Genomic DNA, 27,419 nt, shown 5'->3' on the forward strand with positions numbered 1-27,419 from the left:
GTATATGGTCAATTTTTGTAAATGTGGAAAAACAAAGTGTTTCTGCAATTGTTGGGTGCAGTATTTTACATTTGCTCTACAGGTCAAGTTTTTTAATCAAGGAGTTTAAATCTATATCTTCTTGAGTTACTGAGAGTTGTGTATGAAAATCCCCAAAGATTATAGATTTTTCTATTTTTTCTTCTAGTTCAGTCATTTTTTTCATTATACATGTTGAGGTATTATATATATTAAAGGTACATACAAGTTTTAAATTAATACAATTTTCTGAATTTAATACTTTTAATACTACAAAGTAATCCTCTATCAATAGAAATACTTTCCTCTTAAAGTCTACTTTGTCTGATATTAAAATAACTATACCATATTTATTTTGCTTAGTGTTTGCATGGTATATATATTTTTCCATACTTTCACTTTCAATCTTTCTATCCCCTGATGTTTTAGGTGGGCTGGCCCTGCTATGACTCCTGCCTACTACTTGTGGTCTCTCTACTAAATGGAATCCAACAAATATGTATTGAGCATTCTACTAGACCCTGGGGACATCATGGTCTGAGTAAAGGGTTAACTAATATCCAGCCTGGGATGATGTAAGCCTGGCTGCATATGACCTCAAGTCTTCCAGCTGTGAATATAACAGTTAAGATAAATGGGGAATGTTGTGTCTGCTTTTGTTGTTGTGAAAGACTGCACCTAGGTTGCAGGCTTGGGGTCTGTATCAGAACAGTATAAAAGATGCCTATTATAAAGAATGGTAGGGGGAAAAAAAGGGGGGGCTGTAGCTTCTGCATGTTACAGTGACTTCCAATACACTTAGCTCTCATCCCTGGCAGATGTACACAACTTACGTGGATGAGAGGGCAAAAGAAGCTGTGTATAAGGATAGCGCTGAATCTCCTGATGAGATGAAAAGTTACACTTGCTGTATCCTTGACCTAGTATTCTACAATAAAGCTAAGTAAACACAGTATTAGATGAAAGCCTATTAGAGACTGATTGCCCACCTGAATCAATAATTGCAGCCATGCTGCTATAACCGTGAACAAGAAAGGCACGATCCCTGCCCTCACTGCAATTAAAATCTAGTAAAGAGAGGTATAAGTAACCAGGCAGTCAAAATGTAGTATTTTAACTCTGTGACAGGGACTGAACAGAGTATTTTCTAAGCACATAGGAAGGCCACCTAATCCAAACTTATGCAGATCAGAAAGACTTCCATGGACTAGGGATGTAATGTACAACATGAGAAATATAATTAACACTGCTATATGTTATATATAAAAGTTAAGAGAGTAAATCCTAACAGTTCTTGTCACAAGGAAAAAATTTTTTTAAAATTTCTTTAATGTTGTATCTATATGAGACGATGGATGTTCACTAAATTTACTGTAGTAATCGTTTAATGTTGTATGTAAGTCAAATCATTATGCTGTACACCTTAAACTTATACAGTGCTGTATGTCAATTATGTCTCAACAAAGCTGGAAGAAAAAAAGACTTTTGGAGGATTTAATGTTTAATTTTATAACTGAAGTATTAGTAGGACAAGCATTATTAATAATAAACATTATTGAGAAGGTGGAAGACAGTAATGGTCATAGCTTACATTCTGGGGACTAGAAAAAAGTAATGCTGTGTAGAATATATTGTTGGAGAGAAGAGTAGGAAAAATGAAGTCAGAAAGGTAAGCAGAGGTCAAGTCTGGCTTTTCAAGTCATGTTAAGTAGTTGGACTTTATCTTAAGACCAATGCAAAGTCAATGAAAGTTTCAGCAGTAGCTCAAGATGATCACTCATGTTTTAGAAAGATGTCCCTGTCATGTTAGGTAGAGAATGAATTAGGAGGAGGCAAGACTGATGGAAAACAGACCACTGACAAAGTATTGTAGTGACCTAGGTGAGACATGGGGCCTGAACTAGGGTAGTGTTACTGGGAAAGGAGAAAAATGGATAGATTAGGGAAATATTTAGGGCTTAGACTGATAATTAATTTGATATGTGAGTTAGTATAAGTTGGGAAAAATCAGTGATAGCCTGGTTTATGACTTAGGCAGTTGGGTGCATAGTGAAATTGTTTATTGTGTTAAAGAATAATATGAAAAGAAAGACAGGGGATAAAAATGTTGACTTCATTTCTGGATATGTTTTGAGTTTGAGGTGCCAGTTAGATATCCAAGTGGAGATCTCTAGCAGGAGTTGGATATCTGGGTCTAAACCTTAGAAGAAAAAACTGAGCTGAATTAACAGATTTATGACTCATCAGCATAGAGAAGTCAAAAGAAATGGACTGTACAGCGAGTATGTTAAACACAATAAATGCTGGATAAGAACGTATGCACTGGAAGTGCAATGGGGATTTTTCAAATGAATTTTCTTCTCTTCACAAGCACCTCTACCCTATACATTCTGATTCTCCCCTAGGAATCTGAAGCAGACCCTGCTAGTGGCCTACGCAGTATCTATTCTTGCCTCTGTCTTTATAGAAGACTGATTTTATTAGGCTGGCAATATGTCCAGCTACAAAATCTTTATTTCCCAGGCTTTCTTGAAGCTAGAGGTGTCCATATAACTTTTTTCTATGCATATTTTAAGATGTCATTTTTAAAATAAAAAGATAATAGAATACATACTTTTCCACTCCCTGAAATTTTCATCTAAAAATATTTTTAGAAGGAATTTTCATATGTTTCCATATTTAATAATTTTTTCGATCTTCAAACTCCAAAGACTATAAAAATATTATTAGTGTTTTCTCCCTGCTAAAGCATCATAGAAATATGCTGTGTGTAAACTGAGACCTGGTATTTATCCTTAAGGAGCCTATAGCCTAGGAAAAAAGCATGTTGTGTTTTTGTTTATCAGTAAAAAGAAAAGTATCTTGAGCAAAGTAGAAAAACAATCTTTTGTTCTGTGACTTGGCATTAAGATGCCTGTGTGCAAAGATTTGAAGATAGATGAAACAGCGAGGTAAAAGATGGCAAATTAAGTGGGATGGGGCTGTAGTGTGGGACCTTGGAAACTGTAGATATACAATAATTATTTTGATAATGAGGGAGACTGACTTACAATATTTCTTCAGAGCTAACATTCTCCACTAAGGAATAGACTCATTCCTTATGGTCTATTCCTTGGATTAAGCCTAAACATGGAGGAGTTCCAAATAACTGACCAGTTTATTTTTTCTACCAAGTATTGGGTTGGCCAAAATGTTCGTTCGGGTTTGTTCGTAAGATTTTACGGACAAACCCAAACAAACTTTTTGGCCAATCCAATACTTTTTTTTTTTTTTTTTTTTTTGTGGTAGGCGGACCTCTCACTGCCATGGCCTCCCCCGTCGCGGAGCACAGGCTCTGCATGCCCAGGCTCAGCGGTCATGGCCCACGGGCCCAGCCACTTCGCGGCATGTGGGATCCTCCCGGACCGGGGCACGAACCCGTGCCCCCTGCATCGGCAGGCGGACGCTCAGCCACCAGGTAAGCCCCCCAATACTTATTGAACACCGACTGAATGACAGCCATTGGACGAGACATCCATTCATCATTCGAAGATGAAAAGACACCCTATTCCTGACCTCAAAGAGCTCAGTCTAATAAAGGAGAGACACATGTAATCACATATCTAGTACGTGGATCTGGTTTCTAAATTCCATTCTCCACTCAAAGAAACCAAGCCTCCATGGAGATCAGGCCTGGAGCAGGGAAAGAACAAGATGAGCCAAGAACATCTTCTTGTGCCAAAAAGTAAGAGACATTCAAAGAACGATGGGAACAGGTCAAAAGGACACAGACACCGGCCTGAAAGTGCTCCACTTGCCAAATCTGAGACAATTTTTACACCAAAATAAACCATGATAGTAACAAATGTTAACTCATTGAATAAAATAGGAATACAAGAGAGAGTCCATAGAAATAAAAATAAATTCAAAGTTTAATAATTAAGAGTATTTTCATAAGTCTCAGAGTACTTTACTACAAAGTTCTTATTAATTATGAAGGGACAAAGAGTAACTTTACAATGGAGAAGTCTAATAGACACTATCGTAAGTCATCATGCTCCAACAGGTTGACAGTATACTTTCAAGTGGTTCAGGTGGAAAAGTTCTTTTTATCATTCTTGCAGCTTTTCTGTAAGTTTGATATTGTTTAAAAATAAAAGATATTTAAAAGATAAAGAAAGAATTCCCGCTAGAATAATTATTAGCTTCACGCTGAATGCCCAGAGGGAGCTCAAGTCTTTCACTCTAGGAGAAAGGCACTCAGCTCACCTGTGGTCACGAACAGTTTATTAGGGTCGGAGATCAGGTAGTCATTTGTGGATAAAGCCCCAGTGAGTGGGAACCTATGGTGGTAATAGGTAATGGGATTTAGGCATTTGGAGTTTGTAATGGACTCATTCAATTGCCCAAACATAGTAAAGAGAACCTCTAACAGAAAAAGCCAAGGGCTGCAGTTGGGGGATTCTAAATTTTTCTACCACCTGATTACTGCCTCAGTACATGACCTTGAATAAGTCACTTCATTTATCTTAGCCTTGGACTCCCATTTGTAAAATGAAGGGAATGAACTAGGTGACTGTGGTTTCATATTTCTATAATCATAGTCAAAATAGGGATGTAAGAGGCATTTTATCTTGGGAGTTAATATATAAATTTATTCTCATATGATAAGGCTAAAAGGTTGGTGCTTCCTACATACTTAGAGGATAGTTTAAATAGTAATAAGCTAAATGTAGACATTACTTTTTAACTATAAAACAATTTCATAAGTCTCATAAGGCAATGTGGTCTATTGGTAAAAACGTAGTTTTTGTAGGTATATTCAGAACTGGTTTAAAATCTTAATTTGCCCAAACTATACAGCCTTCTAATCCATCCTACATACAACTGCCAGAATTATCTGAAACAGATATAATCTTATGCCTCTGTCCATGGCAAAATCATAAGTTTCAAACTCTAGCATGACAGCCAGTGATTCACAAATTGGTTCCAGCCTTCTTTCTCTTCTCATGTTCTGCAGGATCTAGTATTTAGCACAGGATTTCCCAAACAGTCCCCCAGAATACCACTGTGCTGAGAGACATTCAATAAAAAAGGGTTCCGTGGTCAAATAAATCCTGCTCAAATGTCATTTCCTATGTGAAGCCTTCCTGAAATCCTTCTATAAAAATTACTTAATCTCTTTTTATTCCCAAAGTACTTCACTTATATTTAACTTCGGGCAGTTTTTTGAATTGATAACTGAATTAAGGTTTACTTAAAGTAAACCACAGCTATACCTAAGTTTTACATATTCAGTCTTCACATTTTTCCAAGTTAATTATTGTACAAAAATCTAAACAGTATTTTTCATTCTTTTGAAAAACATCTGACAATAAATTAGATTCCAAAGTAATCTGCTATAAGGACATATCATATCATAAACGCAATATGGGCTTTGGGGAAAAAAAAAAGATCTGGTTTCCATTTCCAGTTCTGCCACTAACTAGTTGAGAAACACTGGGCAAATTACTAAACCCCTTCTGACTCTCAGTTATCTTACCTATAAAATGAAGATAATTCCTAAACAGGTTTGTTGATATTTTAGTAAGATAATGAGTGAGTCAATCTATATAAACTATATGAAAGAATATATAATATTTAGCACATAGTAGATACTAAAATAGTCATCTTCTTTTCCAAGTGTGCTTATACAGTAGTTTCCTTCTACCCTAATTTGTAATAAAATGGCACAAATGAAACATAATAGAATTTTTAAACATCTACTTAAGTTCCTGTTTTTCAAATTGTTTACATAGTGTTCCTTCTTGCAAACCTTGAAGGTCAAATTAGAAGTTTTTTTTTTTTTTTTTTGCGGTAAGCGGGCCTCTCACTGCTGTGGCCTCTCCCGTTGTGGAGCACAGGATCAGCGGCCATGACTCACAGGCCCAGCCTCTCCGCGGCACGTGGGATCCTCCCGGACCGGGACACGAACCCGCGTCCCCCACATTGGCAGGCGGACTCTCAACCACTGCGCCACCAGGGAAGCCCTGGCAAGAAGATTTTAAACAACAGTACTCTTTGAGACATTAGATGAGATCTCATCTGAGATACTCAACTACTGATTTGTCAATTAGCTACTTTAAGAGGGTTCAGTAACTTCTTAAAAATTCTTTTAGTCTATTCTCATGTATGCTTTTCTTTTTGTTTTCTTTCTTAAGATATGTTGGTGTTTCTATTGAATGTGACACCTATGTGATCTGAGTATTATCCTTTGCAAGGCCATCAAAATGAATAAATGGCATTTGGCTCTCCTTTGGAGATGTTTGGATCACCTTGGATTTAATACAATAAAGTAGAACTGTTATCAGTATATTCTCCCTCAGGGAAGCTAATCTGGTTAGCAAGACAATCATCCTTGTTATGACAGATACTTTTAATTGTACTATCACTACTTATCTCTCTAGCTCAACTCAAATATCTCCTTTTAGAAGCTTTCCATGATCATCATAGGCAGAAATTTATGCACATCTTACTAAGTACTTTTATTATCACACAGTATTAGTATGTTTATTGCCTTGTACTTTGCATTACCTTATATAAATTATTTTTATATAATCCTTGTGAAATAGTACCTTTCCTTGTTTTGAACATTTTATAGATGAAGATACTGAAGAATAGGTACAGCAAGAAATTTTTCGGTGGATAACAAAATGGCAAGAAATCAAGATTCTGAACTTCAAGAAATCAAAGTGATAAGAAATCAAGATTCCAGTCTTAATCAGAGCTCCTTTAGATTAGATCACATTGCTTTTCCTTCTTTTTCCATTATTTTTAAGATCTTGAAAAATATTGTAAATCTTGTAACAAATTTCAAAATAATTTTCTACTTACAAATTCTAAAACAATTTTTCTAAGTTTCTACGCATAAAAATATCAAGTTACCTGAAAGAATTGAGAGTAATACTCCAAACTTTGACAATTAGAAGATTCTCAGAAAAAGAAGTTCTCTTTTCTTAAGAATGATACCCAAAAAATAATTAGGGAAAGATTTTTTTTTAAGCCTTGAGTATAAATATCAATAGAAAGTATCAATTCTAATTTCTTAACAGACTAGCATAGGATACTCTAGATTAGACATTTGAGGCAAAGGTCTCTTTAAATAAAACTTAACAAAGCAGTGAGGAATACTACTGTATCAAACTAGTGGGCTATTTTCCTTAACTTGTTCTTTAGTACTAGAGTAAGTAATAATTTAGCTACATGCACTAGGTGTATTTTGTAATCCTATTTTGAGTCATCTAAACAGACAGATTGTGCCCTTGCCTACATTAGTACTTCTTTTACATGTTTATTACAAAACGTATATACTACAAATCTTCCTGACCAGATAGTGAGTTCTTTGAGACCAGCAGCCATGTCTTATGTGCTTTAGTATATTAACATTAGTTAACATTTACTGAGTGTTTTACTACATGGTAAGGTTTAAATGCATTATTTCATTTAATACTCAGACAACTATAGGAGATTATTATACCGACTTTAGAGACGCGGTCTATGAGCTCTATAAGAGCAAGAGACCTCATTATTTCACTCACTAGTACATCTCCTGTGCCTAGTACAGCACCGGGCATACTGAAGGCACTTAAAAAGTTTTTGCTGAATAACGAGGAAACCAAAGCTCAAAGAAGTTAAGTAACTTATCCAGAGTATACTGTGAATAAGAGGAGAGACTAGTTTGAATCCAGGTCTGCCTCACTTTAGATCTTAAAAGTCTGTGCTCTACTGCCTCTTTACTTCCAAATTCCAGCTCAGAATTTGGTAATGAGAAAGTACACAGTAAACACCTGATGAATGAATGAATGAATGTCTTACCTTCAGATTGCTTATCTACTTCGCCCTAGCATTCCTTTACTTCTTCACTTCCCTATCCTGATTTTTAATCTCTAAGCCTAGGATATAAGCCATAGCTATAAGTTTTCATCCTGCCTACCTTCCTATCAGCATACACAGATATCTATGCATCTTCCCTATACACAAAGAAGAAAATATTTATTACTGGAAAAACACATGGATATTGCAGCATGAAAAGCTATATGAATAGTTTGTTCCTATTATTACATAAACACAGTGTCAAAAAAGTCAAAAACACAAAACAGAAAACTGAATGGTAATAAACTTAGAAAACTTAACTCAAAATTTCCAAATTTTGTTCTTTTGTGGTTATGATTTTTCTTTCTTATAAAGGCAAATAAGAAGTTTATAAAAACGGAAGTATTCTTCACATAAATAAACTTCATTTTTTACACTGTGTCAATAAGTATTTCTAATAAAGGGGTAAATATATAATGACATCACTTCAAGCTATAATAAACAGGAAGTGAGAATGCCCCACCCCCCATAATATCTACATTAGTACATCTACTTTCAGCTGGCCTGTGGAAAAAGCAAGGCACAATAACGTGGATTTGGAATTTATTTCTTCAAGAAACATATTTCAGGTGGTATTGTCTAGTTTAAGTTTTAAAGATTATAGGAACATTTACTTTTTTATATAAGCAAAAAAATTCTAAAAGTACAAGGCCTCTAATCCTCCTGAAATGTGTGCTTGTTTGCATGCTTATTTAGTTATTTATCCTTTATCTATCTACCTATCATATCTATCATATCTATCTATCTATCTATCTACACTGCATTGTTAAAAGAAGGATGACAGGGGTCAAACAAATCTAGTTACAGCCCTGGCTCTGTCCCTTAATAACTGTGTAACTCTGGAACAAATTACCTAGTATCTCTGAGCTCATTTCCCTTAAAATGTAGACAGTAATTCATAATTTGTAGGACTGCTGGGGAGATTAGAGTCTATGTAGTAATAAGCATAGTGACCAGGCACATCATAGCACTCAATAAATAATAGCTCTCTTTATTTAGGGTCTGATACTTCATTTTACTCTGGTTTCATTCTAGGATGCACTTAAGTTATTATTTCTTATACCAAAGTTTCTTATGTTTGTTTCCCTCAATATAAATAACCTCCCACCTCAAAAAACTACTTAAAATGTTAGACTGAACATTCCATGAGTATTTTCCCCTTATCTTTTCTAGAAAATAATGTCATAAAAAAGACTATTTACATGTGCATGTGTATAATGCTTCCTGGTTTTTTTTTCTGCTTATAAGAACAATGTTGCACCTGCATAACTATCTACCAATAGCCATTGCGGCCTGGGCATTGACTATTCTTGGTATATTCCTGTTTTGCTTACATGTGCTTCTGTAGCAACCTGTTTGTAATCTCTGTTTTAAACACTGTTATTTCCTAAAACATCTACCATTTCATTTACAGAAGTTATATATGCATATAATTTCCTAGAAAAGGAAAACACAAGGCAGGTTAAATAATAAAATGTGTAAAAATTTTTAAAAATTACCTGATGGAATACAGGTTCCTTTACCTTAAGGTAAACCTGAAAAATATTAAAAGAAATACATGTAAATTAAGTGCATTACAAAGGGGAAAGAAAACCTATTCCTGCTACTCTGCAAATCTCAAATGTCTCCTGCTTCCCTAGTCTTGCTTCTTAGATCTGACTCCAGCCATGTAAAACCAATCAGATTAGGTGGCATGCCACAAAAGGGCTGTTACCTACAGGTGGGTGTGCCCCAGTGCTCACTTCATCATGGCAAACTAAATTTTTCAAAGCTGTTGTGGATTACTCTGACCTCTTGGCCTCTGCATCAGCATCAAGGAGAGGCAGAGATGCGTGGATAACTCATGAGGGCTGAAGAAGTTATGCTGACAATCCCTGCAGCAGATCTATTCCACAGCAGCAAGAACGCTGGACTTAGAGATAGGAGCTAAATTTCAAACTGCCACTTACTTGCTACATGCCTGAGCAAGTCACTTAACCATAAGATTCATTTTTCCTTATCTGAATAATGGGAATAATACTGGTGAGCAATAATAAGCCAAAATATGTGCAAGTGTCTGGCGCATAATATGTGCTAATAGGTGAAAACATTTAAAACAAATTTCTTGTCCTTTCTTCTGCTTCTGAAAACCTCTAACTCATTCACCTAGATACAGAAAAGTTACACAAACCCTAGTTTTAGGCTCCAGTGTCATGTGGGTGATTAAGTTCAATGCCTACTTATTGCATGCATTTATTGCCCTATAAGAGTACACCTTTAGGGACTTCCCTGGTGGCGCAGTGATTGGGAGTCCACCTAGTCCACCATGTCCACCCACCAGGGGACATGGGTTCGAGCTGGGGTCCAGGAGGATCTCACATGCCGCAGAGCAGCTGGGCCAGAGTGCCACAGCTGCTGAGCCTGCTCTAGAGCCCATGAGACACAGCTGCTGGGACCCCTGCGACTGGAGCCTGTGCTCCACAGTGGAAGGGGCACTGCAGTGAGGGGTCCACGTGCAGCAGTGAAGACCCAACGCAGCCAAAAATATATTAATTAATTTAAAAAAAGAAAAACAGTACACCTTTAAAATGACATGGTAGAGAGGAGTCAAAATTTAAATCATAAGCCTGAAATATCTCCCATCGCTTGCAAGACAAAGTCCAAATTTCAAAGTCTTCCATAATCTTGCTTCCGCCTTTCTGCTTAGTCTTATTCCTCTCCTCTTGTCTCTTCCTCATCCTAGGCTCCAACAAATATGCTAGTTTCATGCTTCTGTATCTTTAAACATGCTGTGCTTTACTTTGTTCAGAAATTGCCCCCTGCTGGTAAACACTCATCTTTCCAGATTCAGCTCAAACTATACCTCTTTCTTGAAATCTTTTCTGACTCCTTCTCTGCTAAGCAGAATCCATAACTCATCCTCTTTACCTGACTGTCCATATATAAACTTTACGCCGTTTATTAGTTTGTTTCTCTCCCCTACAAGGCAATAATCTTTTTGACAGAAAGGACGGTTCTTATATATCTCTACAGCCTCATTTAATGTATTGCTGATCTCATAAACTTTATGTAATTTTATAATTTGTCTATAGAACTTCTTATTCCTGGAGGAATTTCCCTAACCACAGCAAGAGCAGATTATTTCCTTGAAGCACCCATAGAGCTTTAATAGTGATGTAGGGGCTTCCCTAGTGGCACAGTGGTTAAGAATCCACCTGCCAATGCAGGGGACACGGGTTCGAGCCCTGGTCTGGGAAGATCCCACATGCCACGGAGCAACTAAGCCCGTGAGCCACAACTACTGAGCCTGTGCTCTAGAGCCCACGAACCACAACTACTGACGCCCTCGTGCCTAGAGCCCGTGCTCTGCAACGAGAAGCCACAATGAGAAGCCTGCGAACTGCAACGAAGAGTAGCCCTGACCACAAATAGAGAAAGCCCGTGCATAGCAACGAAGAACCAATACAGCCAAAAATTTAAAAAAACAAATTAAGTAAGATGTGTAGGAACATTTATATAACTCTAAATTCAGTAAGGCAGAATGCTTTTAATCTCTGAAATTTGTTATTTCAAAATACGAATTTTCCTTTACATAATTTCAGATTCTCATTGTTACTAATAAAAGAAATGCAGAAGGGCATGCCTCTTAAAAGTATTTTTTAAGGCAAAAGAATTATGGAGTCCTTACTATGCGCCAGGTATTAATTCTTACAACTAATGTGAAATGTATGCTATTATTAATTTTACAGATGAGGAAAACTAAAGCAGAGTTACCTCTCTCTTTAGTAACTTACCCAAAGTCCCACAGTTATTAAGTAACAGTGTTGGTCAAAACTCAGATATGACTGACTCGCAAGCCTAAGTTTTCAACCCCATCAGCTCTTAACTTACAAAGGTAAGTTGTCTTGACTCTACCACCAATTCTCCATATAAATTTGGTTGGCCAGGCAAGTCACTAAAACTCTCTGGACATTAGTCTCTTCTTTTATATAGTAACAAGACTTCCTTTCACCTCTGAAATTCTAGGAGTCTTTCCTGATTAACAAGTATGTATGCAAAGGACTACACAGGGCAATGTAAAAACGTAAGGAAATACAATATCTTTGCTCTTTCAGTCTCTTTTTCACCTTCTCAACTCACTGAAATCTAGGTTCTGCCTTCATCAATCTGCTGTGGACAGTACCCTCATTAATGTTACTTGGTCTTTTTTATGGGTCAAACCTCAATTTCATTTTATTCAGCCTCTCAGAGGCAACTGGTACCCTTTCTAGAAACCTCTTTGTACTCTGTGACATCAAGTTCTCCTGGTTTTCCTACACCTCTGATTACCTCCTTTGTTGGCTCTACCTCTTTCACTTGACCCTCAAGTGGTCAATGTTCCAAGGTACAGCATGATGACTATAGTTAATAATACTGGACTGAATACTGGAAATTTATTGACAGATTAGATTTCAGGTGCTTTCATCACACAGAGGAAACAGTAACTATGTGATATGTTAATTAGCTTGACTGTAGTAATATTTTCACTATGTATATGTATATCAAATCATCATGTGGTACACCTCAAATGTATAAGTTTAAATTTTTATTTACAATGTTGATTCTTATTGAATTCGTTAGATATTACAAAATGAGATATTCTCATTTTATCTTTTTAAATTTTATTTTTCTATAAGTAGGTCCCTGTTGGTTACCCACCTTAAATACAGCAGTGTGTACATGTCAATCCCAAACTCCCAATCTATCCCTCCCCCTTAAAAAGAATTTGCATATTGACAGGTTTTAAATGTCAAAAAGACAAATCAATTATAACTTTTAGGGTATAATATCATAAATGTATATTCTTTTGTTATTATTGAGGTAAAAAAAAAGCCCAGTGTTACAAAGGGTTGTATCTTTTTTTTCTTTTTAACATCTTTATTGGAGTATAATTGTTTTACAATGTTGTGTTAGTTTCTGCTGTATAACAAAGTGAATCAGCTGTATGAATACATATATCCCCATAGCCCCTCCCTCTTGCGTCTCCCTCCCACCCTACCTATCCACCCCTCTAGGTGGTCACAAAGCACTAAGGTGATCTCCCTGTGTAATGCAGCTGCTTCCCATTAGCTATCTATTTTACATTTGGTAGTGTATATATGTCAATGCTACTCTTTGTCCCTGCTTACCCTTCCCCCTTCCCGTGTCATCAAGTCCATTCTCTATGCTTGCATCTTTATTTTTGTCCTGCCCCTAGGTTCATCAGAACAATTTTTTTTTTAGATTCCGTATATATGTATTAGCATACGGTATTTGTTTTCCTCTTTCTGACTTACTTCACTCTGTATGACAGACTCTAGGTCCATTCACATCACTACAAATAACTCAATTTCGTTTCTTTTTATGGCTGAGTAATATTTCATTGTACATATGTGCCACATCTTCTTTATCCATTCATCTGTCAGTGGACACTTACGTTGCTTTCATGTCCTGGCTATTGTAAATAGTGCTGCAATGAACACTGTGGTACATGACTCTTTTCAAATTATGGTTTTCTCAGGGTATATGCCCAGTAGTGGGACTGCTAGGTCATATGATAGTTCTATTTTTAGTTTTTTAAGGAACCTCCATACTGTTCTCCATAGTGGCTTTATCAATTTACATTCCCATCAACAGTGCAAGAGGGTTCCCTTTTCTCCACACCCTCTCCAGCATTTACTGTTTGTAGATTTCTTGATGATGGCCATTCTGACCTGTGTGAGGTGATACCTCATTGTGGTTTTGATTTGCATTTCTCTAATGATTAGTGATGTTGAGCATCCTTTCAATCTGTATATCTTCTTCGGAGAAATGTCTATTTAGAACATCTGCCCATTTTTGGATTGTGTTGTTTTGATATTGAGCTGAATGAGCTGCCTGTATATTTTGGAGATTAATCCTTTGACAGTTGCTTCGTTGGCAAATATCTTCTTCCATTCTGAGGGTTGTCTTTCTGCCTTGTTTATGGTTTCCTTAGCTGTGCAAAAGTTTTTAAGTTTCATTAGGTCCCATTTGTTTATTTTTGTTTTTATTTCCATTTTTCTAGGAGGTGGGTCAAACAGGATCTTGCTGTGATTTATGTCAAATAGTGTTCTGCCTAGGTTTTCCTCTAAGAGTTTTATAGTGTCTGGCCTTACATTTAGATCTTTAATCCATTTTGAGTTTATTTTTGTGTATGGTGTTAGGGAGTGTTCTAATTTCATTCTTTTACATGTAGCTGTCCAGTTTTCCCACCACCACTTATTGAAGAGGGTTTTTTCCCCTCCATTGTATATCCTTGCCTCCTTTATCAAAGATAAGGTGACCATATGTGCATGGGCTTATCTCTGGGCTTTCTATCCTGTTCCATTGATCTGTATTTCTGTTTTTGTTCCAGTACCATACTGTCTTGATTACTGTAACTTTGTAGTATAGTCTGAAGTCAGGGAGCCTGATTTCCTCCAGCTCTCTTTTTCTTTCTCATTACTGCTTTGGCTATTTGGGGTCTTTTGTGTTTCCATACAAATTGTGAAATTTTTTGTTCTAGTTCTGTGGAAAATGCCATTGGTAGTTTGATAGGGACTGCATTGAATCTGTAGATTGTTTTGAGTAGTATAGTCATTTTCACAATGCTGATTCTTCCAATCCAAGAATATGGTATACCTCTCCATCAGTTTGTGTCATCTTTAATTTCTTTCATCAGTGTCTTATAGTTTTCTGCACAGGTCTTTTGTTTCCTTAAGTAGGTTTATTCCTAGCTATTTTATTCTTTTTGTTGCAATGGTAAACGGGAGTGTTTCCTTAATTTCTCTTTCAGATTTTTCATCATTAGTGAATATGAATTCAAGAGATTTCTGTGCATTAAATGTGTATCCTGCTACTTTAGCAAATTCATTGATTAGCTCTAGTAGTTTTCTGGTAGCATCTTTAGGATTCTCTATGTATAGTATCATGTCATCTGCAAACAGTGACAGCTTTACTTCTTTTCTGATTTGGATTCCCTTTATTTCTTTTTTTCCTCTGATTGCTGTGGCTAACACTTTCAAAACTATGTTGAATAACAGTTGTGAGAGTGGGCAACCTTGTCTTGTTCCTGATCTTAGAGGAAGCAGTTTCAGTTTTCACCACTGAGAATGATGTTGGCTGTGGGTCTGTCACATATGGCCTTTATTATGCGGAGGTAAGTTCCCTCTATGCCCACTTTCTGGAGAGTTTTTATCATAAATGTGTGTTGAATTTTGTTGGAAGCTTTTTCTGCATCTATTCAGATGATCATATGGTTTTTATTCTTCAATTTGTTAATATGGTGTATCACATCAATTGATTTGCATATATTTAAGAATCCTTGCATTCCTGGGATAAACCCCACTTGATCATGGTGTATGATCCTTTTAATGTGCTGTTGGATTCTGTTTGCTAGTATTTTGTTGAGGATTTTTGCATCTATATTGATCAGTGATATTGGCCTGGAGTTTTCTTTTTTTGTGACATCTTTGTCTGGTTTTGGTATCAGGGTGATGGCGGCCTTGTAGAATGAGTTTGGGAGTATTCCTCCCTCTGCTATATTTTGGAAGAGTTTGAGAAGGATAGGTCTTAGCTCTTCTCTACATGTTTGACAGAACTTTTCTGTTAAGCCATCTGGTCCTGGGCTTTTGTTTGTTGGAAGATTTTTAATCATAGTTTCAATTTACTGCTTGTGACTGGTCTGTTTATATTTTCTATTTTGTCCTGGTTCAGTGTCAGAAGGTTGTGCTTTTCTAAGAATTTGTCCATTTCTTCCAGGTTGTCCATTTTATTGGCATATAGTTGCTTGTAGTAATCTCTCATGATCCTTTCTACTTCTGCAGTGTCAGTTGTTACTTCTCCTTTTTCTTCTAATTCTGTTGATTTGAGTCTTCTCCCTTTTTCTGTTGATGAGTCTGGCTAATGGTTTATCAATTTTGTTTATCTTCTCAAAGAACCAGCTTTTATAGTTTTATTGATCTTTGTTATTGTGTTCTTCATACTTTTTCATTTATTTCTGATCTGACCTTTATGATTTCTTTCCTTCTGCTAACTTTGGAGGTTTTTGTTCTTGTTCCTCTAATTGCTTTAGGTTTAAGGGTAGGTTGTTTATTTGCGATTTCTCTTGTTTCTTGAGGTAGAATTGTATTGCTATAAACTTCCCTCTCACAACTGCTTTTGCTGCATCCCATAGGTTTTGGGACATCGAGTTTTCATTGTCATTTGCTTCTAGATATTTTTGTTTTCCTCTTTGATTTCTTCAGTGATCTCTTGGTTATTAAGTAGTGTATTGTTTAGCCTCCATGTGTTTGTAATTTTTACAGTTTTTTCCCTGTAATTGTTATCTAGTCTCATAGCATTGTGGTCAGAAAAGATACTTGATATGATTTCAATTTTCTTAAATTTACCAAGGCTTGATTTGTGACCCAAGATATGATCTATCCTGGAGAATGTTCCATGAGCACTTGAGAAGAAAGTGTTTCATGTTGTTTTGGGATGGAATGTCCTATAAATATCAATTAAGTCCATCTTGTTTAATGTATCATTTAAAGCTTGTGTTTCCTTATTAATCTTCTGTCTGGATGATCTGTCCATTGGTGAAAGCAGGGTGTTAAAGTCCCCTACTATGTGTTACTGTCAATATCCCCTTTTATGGCTGTTAGCATTTGCCTTATGTATTGAGGTGCTTCTATGTTGGGTGCATAAATATTTACAATTGTTATATCTTCTTGGATTGATCCCTCAATCCCTCGATCACTATGCAGTGTCCTTCCTTGTCTCTTGTAATAGTCTTTGTTTTTTTTTTGTTTTTGTGGTACGTGGGCCTCTCACTGCCGTGGCCTCTCCCACCGCGGAGCGCAGGCTCCGGACGCACAGGCCCAGCGGCCACGGCTCATGGGCCCAGCCGCTCCACGGCACGTGGGATCCTCCCGGACCGGGGCACGAATCCGCGCCCCCTGCATCGGCAGGTGGACTCCCAACCACTGTGCCACCAGGGAAGCCCTAGTCTTTGTTTTAAAGTCTGTTTTGTCTGATATGAGAATTGCTACTCCAGCTTTCTTTTGATTTCCATTTGCATGGAATATCTTTTTCCATCCCCTCACTTTCAGTCTGTATGTGTCCCTAGGTCTGAAGTGGGTCTCTTCTAGACAGCAAATATACGGGTCTTGTTTTTGTATCCATTCAGCCAGTCTATGTCTTTTGGTTGGAGCACTTAATCCATTTACATTTAAAGTAGTTATTAATATGTATGTTCCTATTACCATTTTCTTAATTGTTTTGGGTTTGTTATTGTAGGTCTTTTCCTTCTCTTTTGTTTCCTGCCTAGAGAAGTTCCTTTAGCATTTGTTGTAAAGCTGGTTGGTTGGTGCTGAATTCTCTTAGCTTTTACTTGTTTGTAAAGGTTTTAATTTCTCCGTCGAATCTGAATGAGATCCTTGCTGGGTAGAGTAATCTTGGTTGTAGGTTTTTCCCTTTCATCACTTTAAATATGTCCTGCCACTCTTTTCTTGCTTGCAGAGTTTCTGCTGAAAGATCAGCTGTTAACCTTATGGAGATTCCCTTTTATGTTATTTGTTGCTTTTCCCTTGCTGCTTTTAATATTTTTTTCTTTGTGTTTAATTTTTGACAGTTTGATTAATATGTGTCTTGGCATGTTTCTCCTTGGATTTATCCTGTATGGGACTCTATGCGTTTCCTGAACTTGACTATTTCCTTTCCCATATTAGGGAAGTTTCCAACTATAACCTCTTCAAATATTTTCTCAGTCCCTTTCGTTTTGTCTTCTTCTTCTGGGACCCCTATAATTCGAATGTTGGAGCATTTAATGTCCCAGAGGTCTCTAAGACTCTCAATTCTTTTCATTCTTCTTCCTTTATTCTGCTCTGTGGTAGTTATTTCCATTATTTTATCTTCCAGGTCACTTATCCATTCTTCTGCCTCAGTTAGTCTGCTATTGATTCCTTCTAGAGAATTTTTAATTTCATTTATTGTGTTGTTCATCATTGTTTGCTCTTTAGTTCTTCTAGGTCATTGTTAAACATATCTTGTACTTTCTCCATTCTATTCCCAAGATTTTGGATCTTTACTATCATTACTCTGAATTCTTTTTCAGGCAGACTGCCTATTTTCTCTTCATTTGTTTGGTTTGGTGGGTTTTTACCTTGCTCCTTTCTCTGCTGCATATTTCTCTGTCTTCTCATTTTGCTTAACGTACGTACTGTGTTTGGGGTCTCATTTTCACAGACTGCAGGTTCATAGTTCCCATTGTTTTTGATGCCTGCCCTCAGGGCGCGAGGTTGGTTTAGTGGCTTGTGTAGGCTCCCTGGTGGAGCGGACTGATGCCTGTGTTCTGGTGGATGAGGCTGGATCTTGTCTTTCTGGTGGGCAGGACCATGTCCGGTGGTGTGTTTTGGGGTGTCTGTGAACTTAGTATGATTTTAGGCAGCCTCTCTGCTAATGGGTGGGGTTGTGTGCCTGTCTTGCTAGTTGTTTGGCATGGGGCATCCAGCACTGGAGCTTGCTGGCCCTTGGGTGAAGCTGGGTCTTAGCGTTGAGATGCAGATCTCTGGGAGAGTTCTTGCTGATTGATAGTAAGTGGGGTTGGGAGGTATCTGGTGGTCCAACGTCCCGAACTCAGCTTTCCCACCTCAGAGGCTCAGGCCTGACACCAGGCCAGAGCACCAAGACCCTGTCAGCAACACAGCTCAGAAGAAAAGGGAAAAAAAAAGAAAAAAAAATAATAAATTTTTTTAAAAAGATTATTAAAATAAAAAAGATTAAAATAAAAAAATAATAATAAAAAAAGAAGAGAGCAATGACACCAATAAAAAAATCCACCAATGATAACAAGTGCTAAAAACTATACTAAGATAAACATAAAAACAGTAACAAGTCAGTTGCAGACAGCAAACCCTAAGTCTACAGTTGCTCCCAAATTCCATTGCTTCAATTTTGGGACAATTCATTGTCCAGTCAGGTATTCCACAGATGCAAGGTACATCAAGTTGATTGTGGGGATTTAATCCGCTGCTCCTGAGGCTGCTGGGAGAGATTTCCCTTTCCCTTCTTTGTTCGCAGAGCTCCTGCAGTTCAGCTTTGGTTTTGGCCCTGCCTCTGCATATGGGTCACCCTCAGGCATCTGTTCCCACCCAGACATGAGAGGGTTAAAGCAGCAGCTGATTAGGGGGCTCTTTGCTCACGCATGCCACGGGGAGGGAGGGATATGGTAGTTATCATTGGAATGCAGGGTGAGCCTGCAGCGGCAGAGGCCAGCATGACATTGCAACAGCCTGAGGCGCGCTGTGTGTCAGGACCCTGTCAGTGGCTCCTGGGTGTGTGTGGGGGGGTGCATGTGGATACTGACCTGTGAGTTTCATGCCCGTCTCTGGTGTCCAAGCTAATAGCCGTGGCTCGCACCATCTCTGGACCTCATTTAGTCAGTGCTCTGCCTTCTGTGTGCAGAAAGGGAAGGAATCCCCTCCCCTTGGGCAGCCGGAAACAATGGTCTCTTGCCTCTTAGGCAGGTCCAGACTTTTTCCCGGACTCCCTTCCTCCTAGCTGTGGTGCACTAGCTCCCTTCAGGCTGTGTTCACGCAGCCAACCCCAGTCCTCTCCCTGGGATCTGATCTCCAAAGCTGGAGCCTCAGCTCCCAGCTCCCACCTGCCCTGGCAGGTGAACAGACAAGCTCTGAGTGCTGGTTGGCACCGAGTCTCTGTGTGGGAATCTCTCCACTTTGCCCTCTGCACCCCTGTTGCTGTGCTCTCCTCCATGGCTCCAAAGCTTCCCCCCGCCCACCCCCCGTCTCTGCCAGTGAAGGGGCTTCCTAGTGAGTGGAAACTCTTCCTCCTTCACAGCTTCCTCCCAGAGGTGCAGGTCCCATTCCTATTCTTTTGTCTCTGTTTTTTCTTTTGCCCTACCCATGTACGTGGGAATTTTCTTGGCTTTTGGGAAGTCTGAGGTCTTCTGCCAGCATTCAGTAGGTGTTCTGTAGGAGTTGTTCCACATGTTGATGTATTTTTGATGTATTTGTGGGGAGGAATGTGATCTCCACATCTTACTCCTCCTCCATCTTGAAGGTCCCCCTCAAGGGTTGTATCTTTGGTCATCATAACGGTCTATGCTATCGCTGTGCCAGTTCATCTGTTCCCACATTTCTAGTACTACCTATAACCTGACAATTACCAAATCCACATCTTTAGCCCAACCTACTTGTTAAGCCTCAGATATCATTAATGTCAGGCACCTCAATCTCAGCACATTTCAAAGTGAACTTATCTACCCCTACCCCGTGACACAAACCTACTCATTATCTTTCCTGCAAAACCTGCTCATGTTCCAAGTTGCCTGTCTTGGTTAAGAACTTACTATGTACTCTGAGGACCAGGCCATAAACTGAGGAATCACTGTAGACAATTCCTTCTTTTTACTACATTTCTACCCCTTTCTACTTAGTGGGTCACAAGTACCATGGATTATTTATGACAGTTATTTTACTTCAGTCTGAGTCTCATATCTTGCCTAAGCAAATGCAAAAATCCCTAGGTCTAGGTTCATATTCCTCTAATCCATCACCCATAATCAAGTCTTTCTAAAACATGTATCTATTGATGTATTTCCTCTACTTTAAACCAATTAATGGCTCCATGTTACCTTGAGGATAAAAATCCAAATTTAAACATGGTATATAAGAGTCTTCATAATCTGACATTTGTCTGATTCACTACACTTGTTCACTCCTCCCCACTTAACTTTGATCCAGTCATATTAAATCTCTCCTAATTCCACTGGCAGTGATGATTTAATGAGAAAATAAATGTAAAGTACTCAGTAGAGTATCTGGCACATACTAAGCACTTAAAAACAATAGTTCACTATGTGTTCCAAGATTCTAGGCCTGTGGACAACATAATGGTCTATTTATTTATTTATTTATTTATTTTTGCGGTTCGCAGGCCTCTCACTGTTGTGGCCTCTGCCGTTGCGGAGCACAGGCTCTGGACGCGCAGGCTCAGCGGCCGTGGCTCACGGGCCCAGGCGCTCCGCGGCGTGTGCGGACCGGGGCACGAACCCGCATCCCCTGCATCGGCAGGCGGACTCTCAACCACTGCGTCACCAGGGAAGCCCCGATTCACATTTATTTATTTATTTATTTATTTTTCATAATGGTCTACTTAGAAGTGCTTCATAACATTCTTACCCAGGGGCCTGGTGAACTAATCAATTAAAACCCAGCTCAGGTACACCTCTCTGCAGCTTTCTTTGACCCACTCAAGCAATTCATTAATCCTCATTTATCTCATCGTCATATAACTGGTTTTTACCTGTATGACTGCAATTATCATCTTTTGATCCAATTCTTTGTTTACATGTTTAAGTTCCCCACTAGAATGCGGTCCTCAAGCATAGTGACTGCTTCTTAGTCATCGTTGTATCTTCTACTGCCTGACATGGTAGATTTGTGATAAAAGCTTGTTGAAATTAATATCTCTTAATACAAAATGTAATTCACTTGAGGAAAAAAGTGCTAGGGTAGGATCAGAAATGATTGGCTATCTCAACCTATTTGGAAAAGGTTAACCATTAAAAGAGTTACACTAGGCCCTACAGAGCAGAGCCAATTTCATTTTTTAACAAATAGGAGGTAATATGTGAATCCATGAGGAAAAGTTAATTGTTTTCCATTGCTACTAAATATTTGCCTTCTGACTTTTTCCTCTTCTGTAAAACAAAAAAACAAAAAAAGATTTTTTAAAAAGTTGTTTCATCTTTTTGTTGAGAAATAACACCTAAACAGGAAACAAAGGGGCAATATCTATAAGTAAGTTTTGTGTAGAAATATTTCCGTTTGAACAGCATGAAGCAAATACTAGAAGCAAAATGTACCAAACTCCATAAATGGCTAGTTTACTTGCTTAATCTGTTAGAAATAAAATATGACTTACTGTGGTTACTATTAAACTGAACAGAATTAAAGTAAAAAGTAGATGGTAGTTTACAGAGTTCTTTGTCTTGAAACATTCAAACCTTAAAAAGAAAAAAGAGAGAGAAAGAAACTTGTTTTAGAATATATAACTAGGAAAACAAATAGAACTCTTTTACCACTTGTATACTTGCCCCTGGGTCTAGTGATGCCCATCATTTCCTCTCAACCACACACTCATCATAGAGAACCCACACTGCCTACAGCCTCCAAGAGGCCATGGGGACCAGGAGTAGATGCCTGACTTAAACTAGGCCAGCGAGAGGCTCTCTTCTGAAAATTTTGGAGCTTGGGAGCCAGAGACTGAATCAAGTGTAGAGAATCAAAGTATAAAGCCGTGTGGACTCAAGGTCTGATGCTTATATTTGGCAACTAACTTGAAATAGATGAGTGAGCAGAGAAGTGATCTGCAGGGAGAGAAAAAGAAAGCAGATACAAAGACTTGAAGCCATGTGGAGAGGAAGGAATAGAGAAAAGAGGGAGGGAGAGAGAAGTTGCCCTTCCATTTCTGGTGAGCTGGGCTTCCTGCTACTGGGTGCCATATTCTCTCGTGTCCTTACAGTAAATAAATATCTCCTAAATCAACTGTCTTGAGTAGGTTTCCACATCTTGGAACTAATGATCCCTGACTAATGCACACTGTCATAGAAAATATCACTCTATTACAATTGTCTCTTTGATATCTGTCTCCCCAACCAGAGTGTGAATTTTTTGTGTGCAGGGATAAAATCTTTTTTTCATATACCTAGTCACTAGGAAAGTCTGACACAGGAAACATTCAGTGAATACATAAATATGAACATATATTTGGCTATCAGCTAAGTATCCAAACTTTGAACCTATGTTTTGTATAAGCAGCAGGAGAGTTCTCTCAGTTTACTAATTAATAGGAATTGGACCCAACTCCTATTTCCCTATCTGTAAAGAAAGGTGGCTGGAAAGTAATGGCGATCATATATTGAAAAGAATCAGATAACCATCACATAAAGGATTCAGAGAAGTCTTACTAGCACTAAGACCTCTTTTACCTTTAAATTCTGTGACTTGATGACTTTTTGTGTGTGTGCATGCTGTGCTTGATGGTTTTACCATATTGCTTCATTTAATGAGATACATAACCAGACTATTTGAGAGGGATATTTTTGGAACAAAACATAAACTCAGGTAAGAAAGCAGTCATCTTCTGCTTTCTGCTCTCCCTTTCTTGTCGTACTTGTCTGGGTACTTTTTAAGTATCTGCTCTCAGCTTTGTCCCATGCAGGTACAGGTACATCCGGACATTAGCATATCAATGCTCGCTGTTACTTTATTTTTCTTTTAATAAATATAGTTTTGACAGAAAAGATAGATCAGTAAACAATGTCAAGGAGAGCCAAGACCTTAGTCTCAGTCTTGAGGACAGCTTTCAGAAAATGGTGCATGGGATTTCCTTGTTTTTGATCTTGTTTTCTAACTGCCCAAATCTGCTTGCCACAGATGCAGACTGTGATGGGCTGATGACTTATTAAGAAGAGTCACCTGAAAATATTTTTCTAGATCAGGGGTAGCAAACTACAGCGCAAGAACCAATTTCTCAACCTAAGTCTGTTTTTGTAAATAAAATTTACTGGAAGACAGTCATACCCATTGGTTTACATATTATCTATGGCTGCTTTCACACTACAACAGCAAAGTTGAAGACTTGCAACAGAGACCACAGGCCCAGAGAGCCTAAAATAATTACTGTCTGGCCCTTTACAGAAGAAGTTTCTGATGAGCTCTTTTAAATAATATATTTTTTCAAACTATTTGTTTTTTTGCGGTACGCGGGCCTCTCACTGCTGTGGCCTCTCCCATGGCGGAGCACAGGCTCCGGACGCGCAGCCTCAGCGGCCATGGCTCACGGGCCCAGCTGCCCCGCAGCACGTGGGATCTTCCCGGACCGGGGCACGAACCTGTGTCCCCTGCATCAGCAGGCGAACTCTCAGCCACTGCGCCACCAGGGAAGCCCTCAAACTATTTTTATTTTTACATATCTTTAGAAGATATTCTTGAGCTAGCAATGATGATCCTGTTGAAAAGAATCAGGTAACCATCACATAAGAGGTTCAGAGAAGTCTCAAGAATTAACACTAGAAAACCACATTTTTTTTTTTTTTTTTTATTGCGGTACGCAGGCCTCTCACTGTCGTGGCCTCTCCCGTTGCGGAGCACAGGCTCCAGACGCGCAGGCTCACGGGCCTGGCCGCTCCGCGGCATGTGGGATCTTCCCGGACCGGGGCACGAACCCATGTCCCCTGTATCAGCAGGTGGACTCTCAACCACTGTACCACCAGGGAAGCCCAGAAGGTATATTTTAAAAGTTAAGTTTATTAAACTTGCAGTTCAATTTCCAACTGTGACACTTACTAACTGCATGACCTTAAGCAAGTCACCTAAGCATAAGCTCTGCTTATATTCTTAGATAAAATGGGGACAATACCTATTTATCTTGCACAACTGTGAGAATTTAGAGATGATTTCATGTGCTGCCCAGCACAATTACAGGTACAAAGTAGAGAAATGTTATTATGGCATAATATATAAAATCTTTACCTAAATTTTTATATATTCATAACTCAAGGAAAGGTAAATTGTGTAAGTAAGTTAATCTTAATTAATTTAAGTAAGATTCTATCGAAATTGGCTATAAGGTTTTGAGATCAAACAAGTTCATAAACAATATTATTATAACTTCCCAGAAATTATACTCTACATTGAGATCACAAAAGTTACCATCTTCTACACTGCTACAATCTCCCAGTAATGCCACTGGATTAGTTATATTACATAATTCCCTATGAAGCAAACATGAATTTAAAAATATATCAAGCATATGAATTTTAAACATAAATACTTACATGCAGTACACAAATATACAACAGCTGTAAATCATTGGGAGTTCATCCAATAGCTGTAAGAAACAAAGGTAACAGGACTTGAATATTGTAGAGCTGCAATTATTATGTGAATCCAAAATAAAACACCAGAATGATTAAGATGGTCACCTCTTATTATCTGATATCTTTTACTAATTCTCATACATTTATCATCATCTAATTTATTCTCAGTATGTATATTTAGTTTATTGTTTTTGAATAAAGAAGCTTACCCACCTATCTGTCCTAATCTACACACCTAAGTAGGATGCCTGACTCACTGGTCAGCTTGGATCATTCAGTATCATAAACCATGACATGCCTCCAGGAAAGAATGATGTCCACCATCTACAGGTGATAGGTCCTATCAGTATTCTTTTGCATTTTCCCCCCATCCTACAGCACCTAAGATAAATAAAATGTTCAGTCATATACATAAAAAGAGATAGTAATGGTTGGGGAAGTCAGTTAATCTAAGTATGTCTCTGAAAAATAATAATATCATTAGCAATAATAACAACTATAGCTATTACATATTAAACTACAAGCTGGACACTAAGTGTCCAGCTAAGTGTTGTGATAGGGTATTTCTAATACTTAAACCAATCCTATAGAATTTATTCACCAGATATGCATTTGATGAATTCTTTAATAATATATCTACTATGTGCCAGGCAACATGTTAGGGGCTGAAGATACGATAAAAACAACACATAATCACTACCCTCGGGGAATTCAGTCTAGTGAGGTAGAGGGAATGAAAAACATGTGATTAAATACACACTAAAGATTCCAAAAAAGGGGGCACAAAGAAGCCAGAAAAGGTGGTGGCAGGAAATGAAATGATGGCAGAGAGGCACTCTAGGAAGAAGGAAGAGAATTTATGCAAAGTGATATATTCTAGTAAATTATTGGAATAATGAAAATGACAGCATTTGTGCAAGGTCTTATGATTAAATGTTTCACATTTATTATTTCATTTAATTTTCACAATTGTAAGGTAGGAACTATTATCTACGTTCCGAGAACACTGAGACTTAGAAGGTTTAAGTAGCATTTTTTTTCCACATCTTTATTGGAGTATAATTGCTTTACAATGTTGTGTTAATTTCTGCTGTACAACAAAGTGAATCAGCTATATGTATACATATATCCCCATATTCCCTCCCTCTTGAGCCTCTGAAGATCACATGCTAATATGCAACAGAGCCAGATTTTGAACGGACTCCTCTATATTATGTTGCCTCCAAAACCATTCATTTGAATCACCTTTAAATGTTCAAAAAAAACTGGTATAATATCATGACTTACTGCAGGTAAATCTACCCGAGTTTTATGATATACAGAAGATTCCTTTATTTAAAGTTTTGAACCAGGATCTACTGACTTCACATTAAACACCTTTAGATGGGTCTTTTGTGTTTCCACATGTATTTAAAAATTTTTTATTCCAGTTCTGTGAAAAATGCCACTGGTAATTTGATAGGAATTGCACTGAATCTATAGATTACCTTGGGTAGTACAGTCATTTCTAATATTGTTTCTTCCAATCCAAGAACATGGTATATCTTTCCATCTGTTTGTGTCATCGTTAGTTTCTTTCATCAGCAACTTATAGTTTTTGGAGTACAGGTCTTTTGCCTCCTTAGGTAGGTTCATTCCTAGGTATTTTATTCTTTTTGATGAGATGGTAAATGGGATTGTCTCCTTAATTTCTCTTTTTGATACTTCATTGTTAGTGTATAGAAATGCAAAAGATTTCTGTATATTTATTTTGTATCCTTCAACTTTACCAAATTCACTGATGAGCTCTAACAGTTTTCTGATGTTGCTTTAGGATTTTCTATGTATAATATATCATGTCATCTGCAAACAGTCAACGTGATTTTTGAGGGGACACAATTCAGTCCACAGAAATGTGGCAGTGTGTTTCAAAATATAAATTTTATTATTATTCAAGTATGGTGACGGCAACAGATCAGGAGATGATTGCTACTGAAAAGGAATTCCCTGGCAGTTAGGACTCCATGCTTCCACTGCTGGGGGCCCAGGTTCGATCCCTGGTCAGGGAACTAAGATCCCGTAAGCCATGTGGCATGGCCAAAACAAACAAGGAAGTAAACAAAATAGGAGGTAAAAATTAAGGGGGAACTTTCCCCCGTTAAAAAAAAAGATAGTGTGTAATTCACAGTTCCCAAGAGGAGGGGGCACACCATGCCATGCAGGACAGCATAGGAAAGCACCAGGGTCTGTCAGGAGGCAGAAGGAGCAAGAGGAAAAGTGTGGGCAAGACTCTTTATTGCGGTTTCCTTAAGAAAGGCAAGGCAAGGGAGGGTAAGCAGGTTTAGAACTGGCTAGTTTGAATAACATCAGGGGGCCCTGGGGTATAGGAGCTATCTTTAGTTATCTGGCACTGGGCTCTAGGGTGATTAGAGCAGAGGAATACTGCCTCCTGGAGTGTAAAGTGTGGCTTAGAGAATGGGCTCTGGATTGGTTAGTTTGCATATGAAAGGCACAGACCAGGTTGAGTTGTTTGCTATATCTAAGAACTGGCTATCCCTGGGAGGGGCAGTCTCTCACTAATCAGCGAGGACCCAGATGCTAGAACATCAAGAATACAGAAGATAATATAGTTGTTATGAACTGAATGTGC

General features: G+C 38.1%; 1 protein-coding gene across 4 annotated transcripts in view; it reads right to left on the reverse strand.

Moving 5' to 3' along the window:
* The window catches only part of ACER3 (alkaline ceramidase 3), a 188,134-nt gene that overhangs the window by 48,833 nt on the left and 111,882 nt on the right, over nt 1–27,419 (reverse strand). For all 4 annotated transcript variants that reach the window (XM_059067786.2, XM_067038439.1, XM_067038438.1 and 1 more), the window contains 3 exons: nt 24,749–24,801; nt 21,832–21,913; nt 9,408–9,443 (listed from right to left, as the gene is read on the reverse strand). In XM_059067786.2, the coding sequence (XP_058923769.1) occupies nt 9,408–9,443; nt 21,832–21,913; nt 24,749–24,801 (171 nt within the window). The remainder of the gene's footprint in view (nt 1–9,407; nt 9,444–21,831; nt 21,914–24,748; nt 24,802–27,419) is intronic.

The sequence above is a fragment of the Kogia breviceps genome, chromosome 7 (genome assembly GCF_026419965.1).
Source record: "Kogia breviceps isolate mKogBre1 chromosome 7, mKogBre1 haplotype 1, whole genome shotgun sequence".
NCBI lineage: Eukaryota > Metazoa > Chordata > Mammalia > Artiodactyla > Physeteridae > Kogia > Kogia breviceps.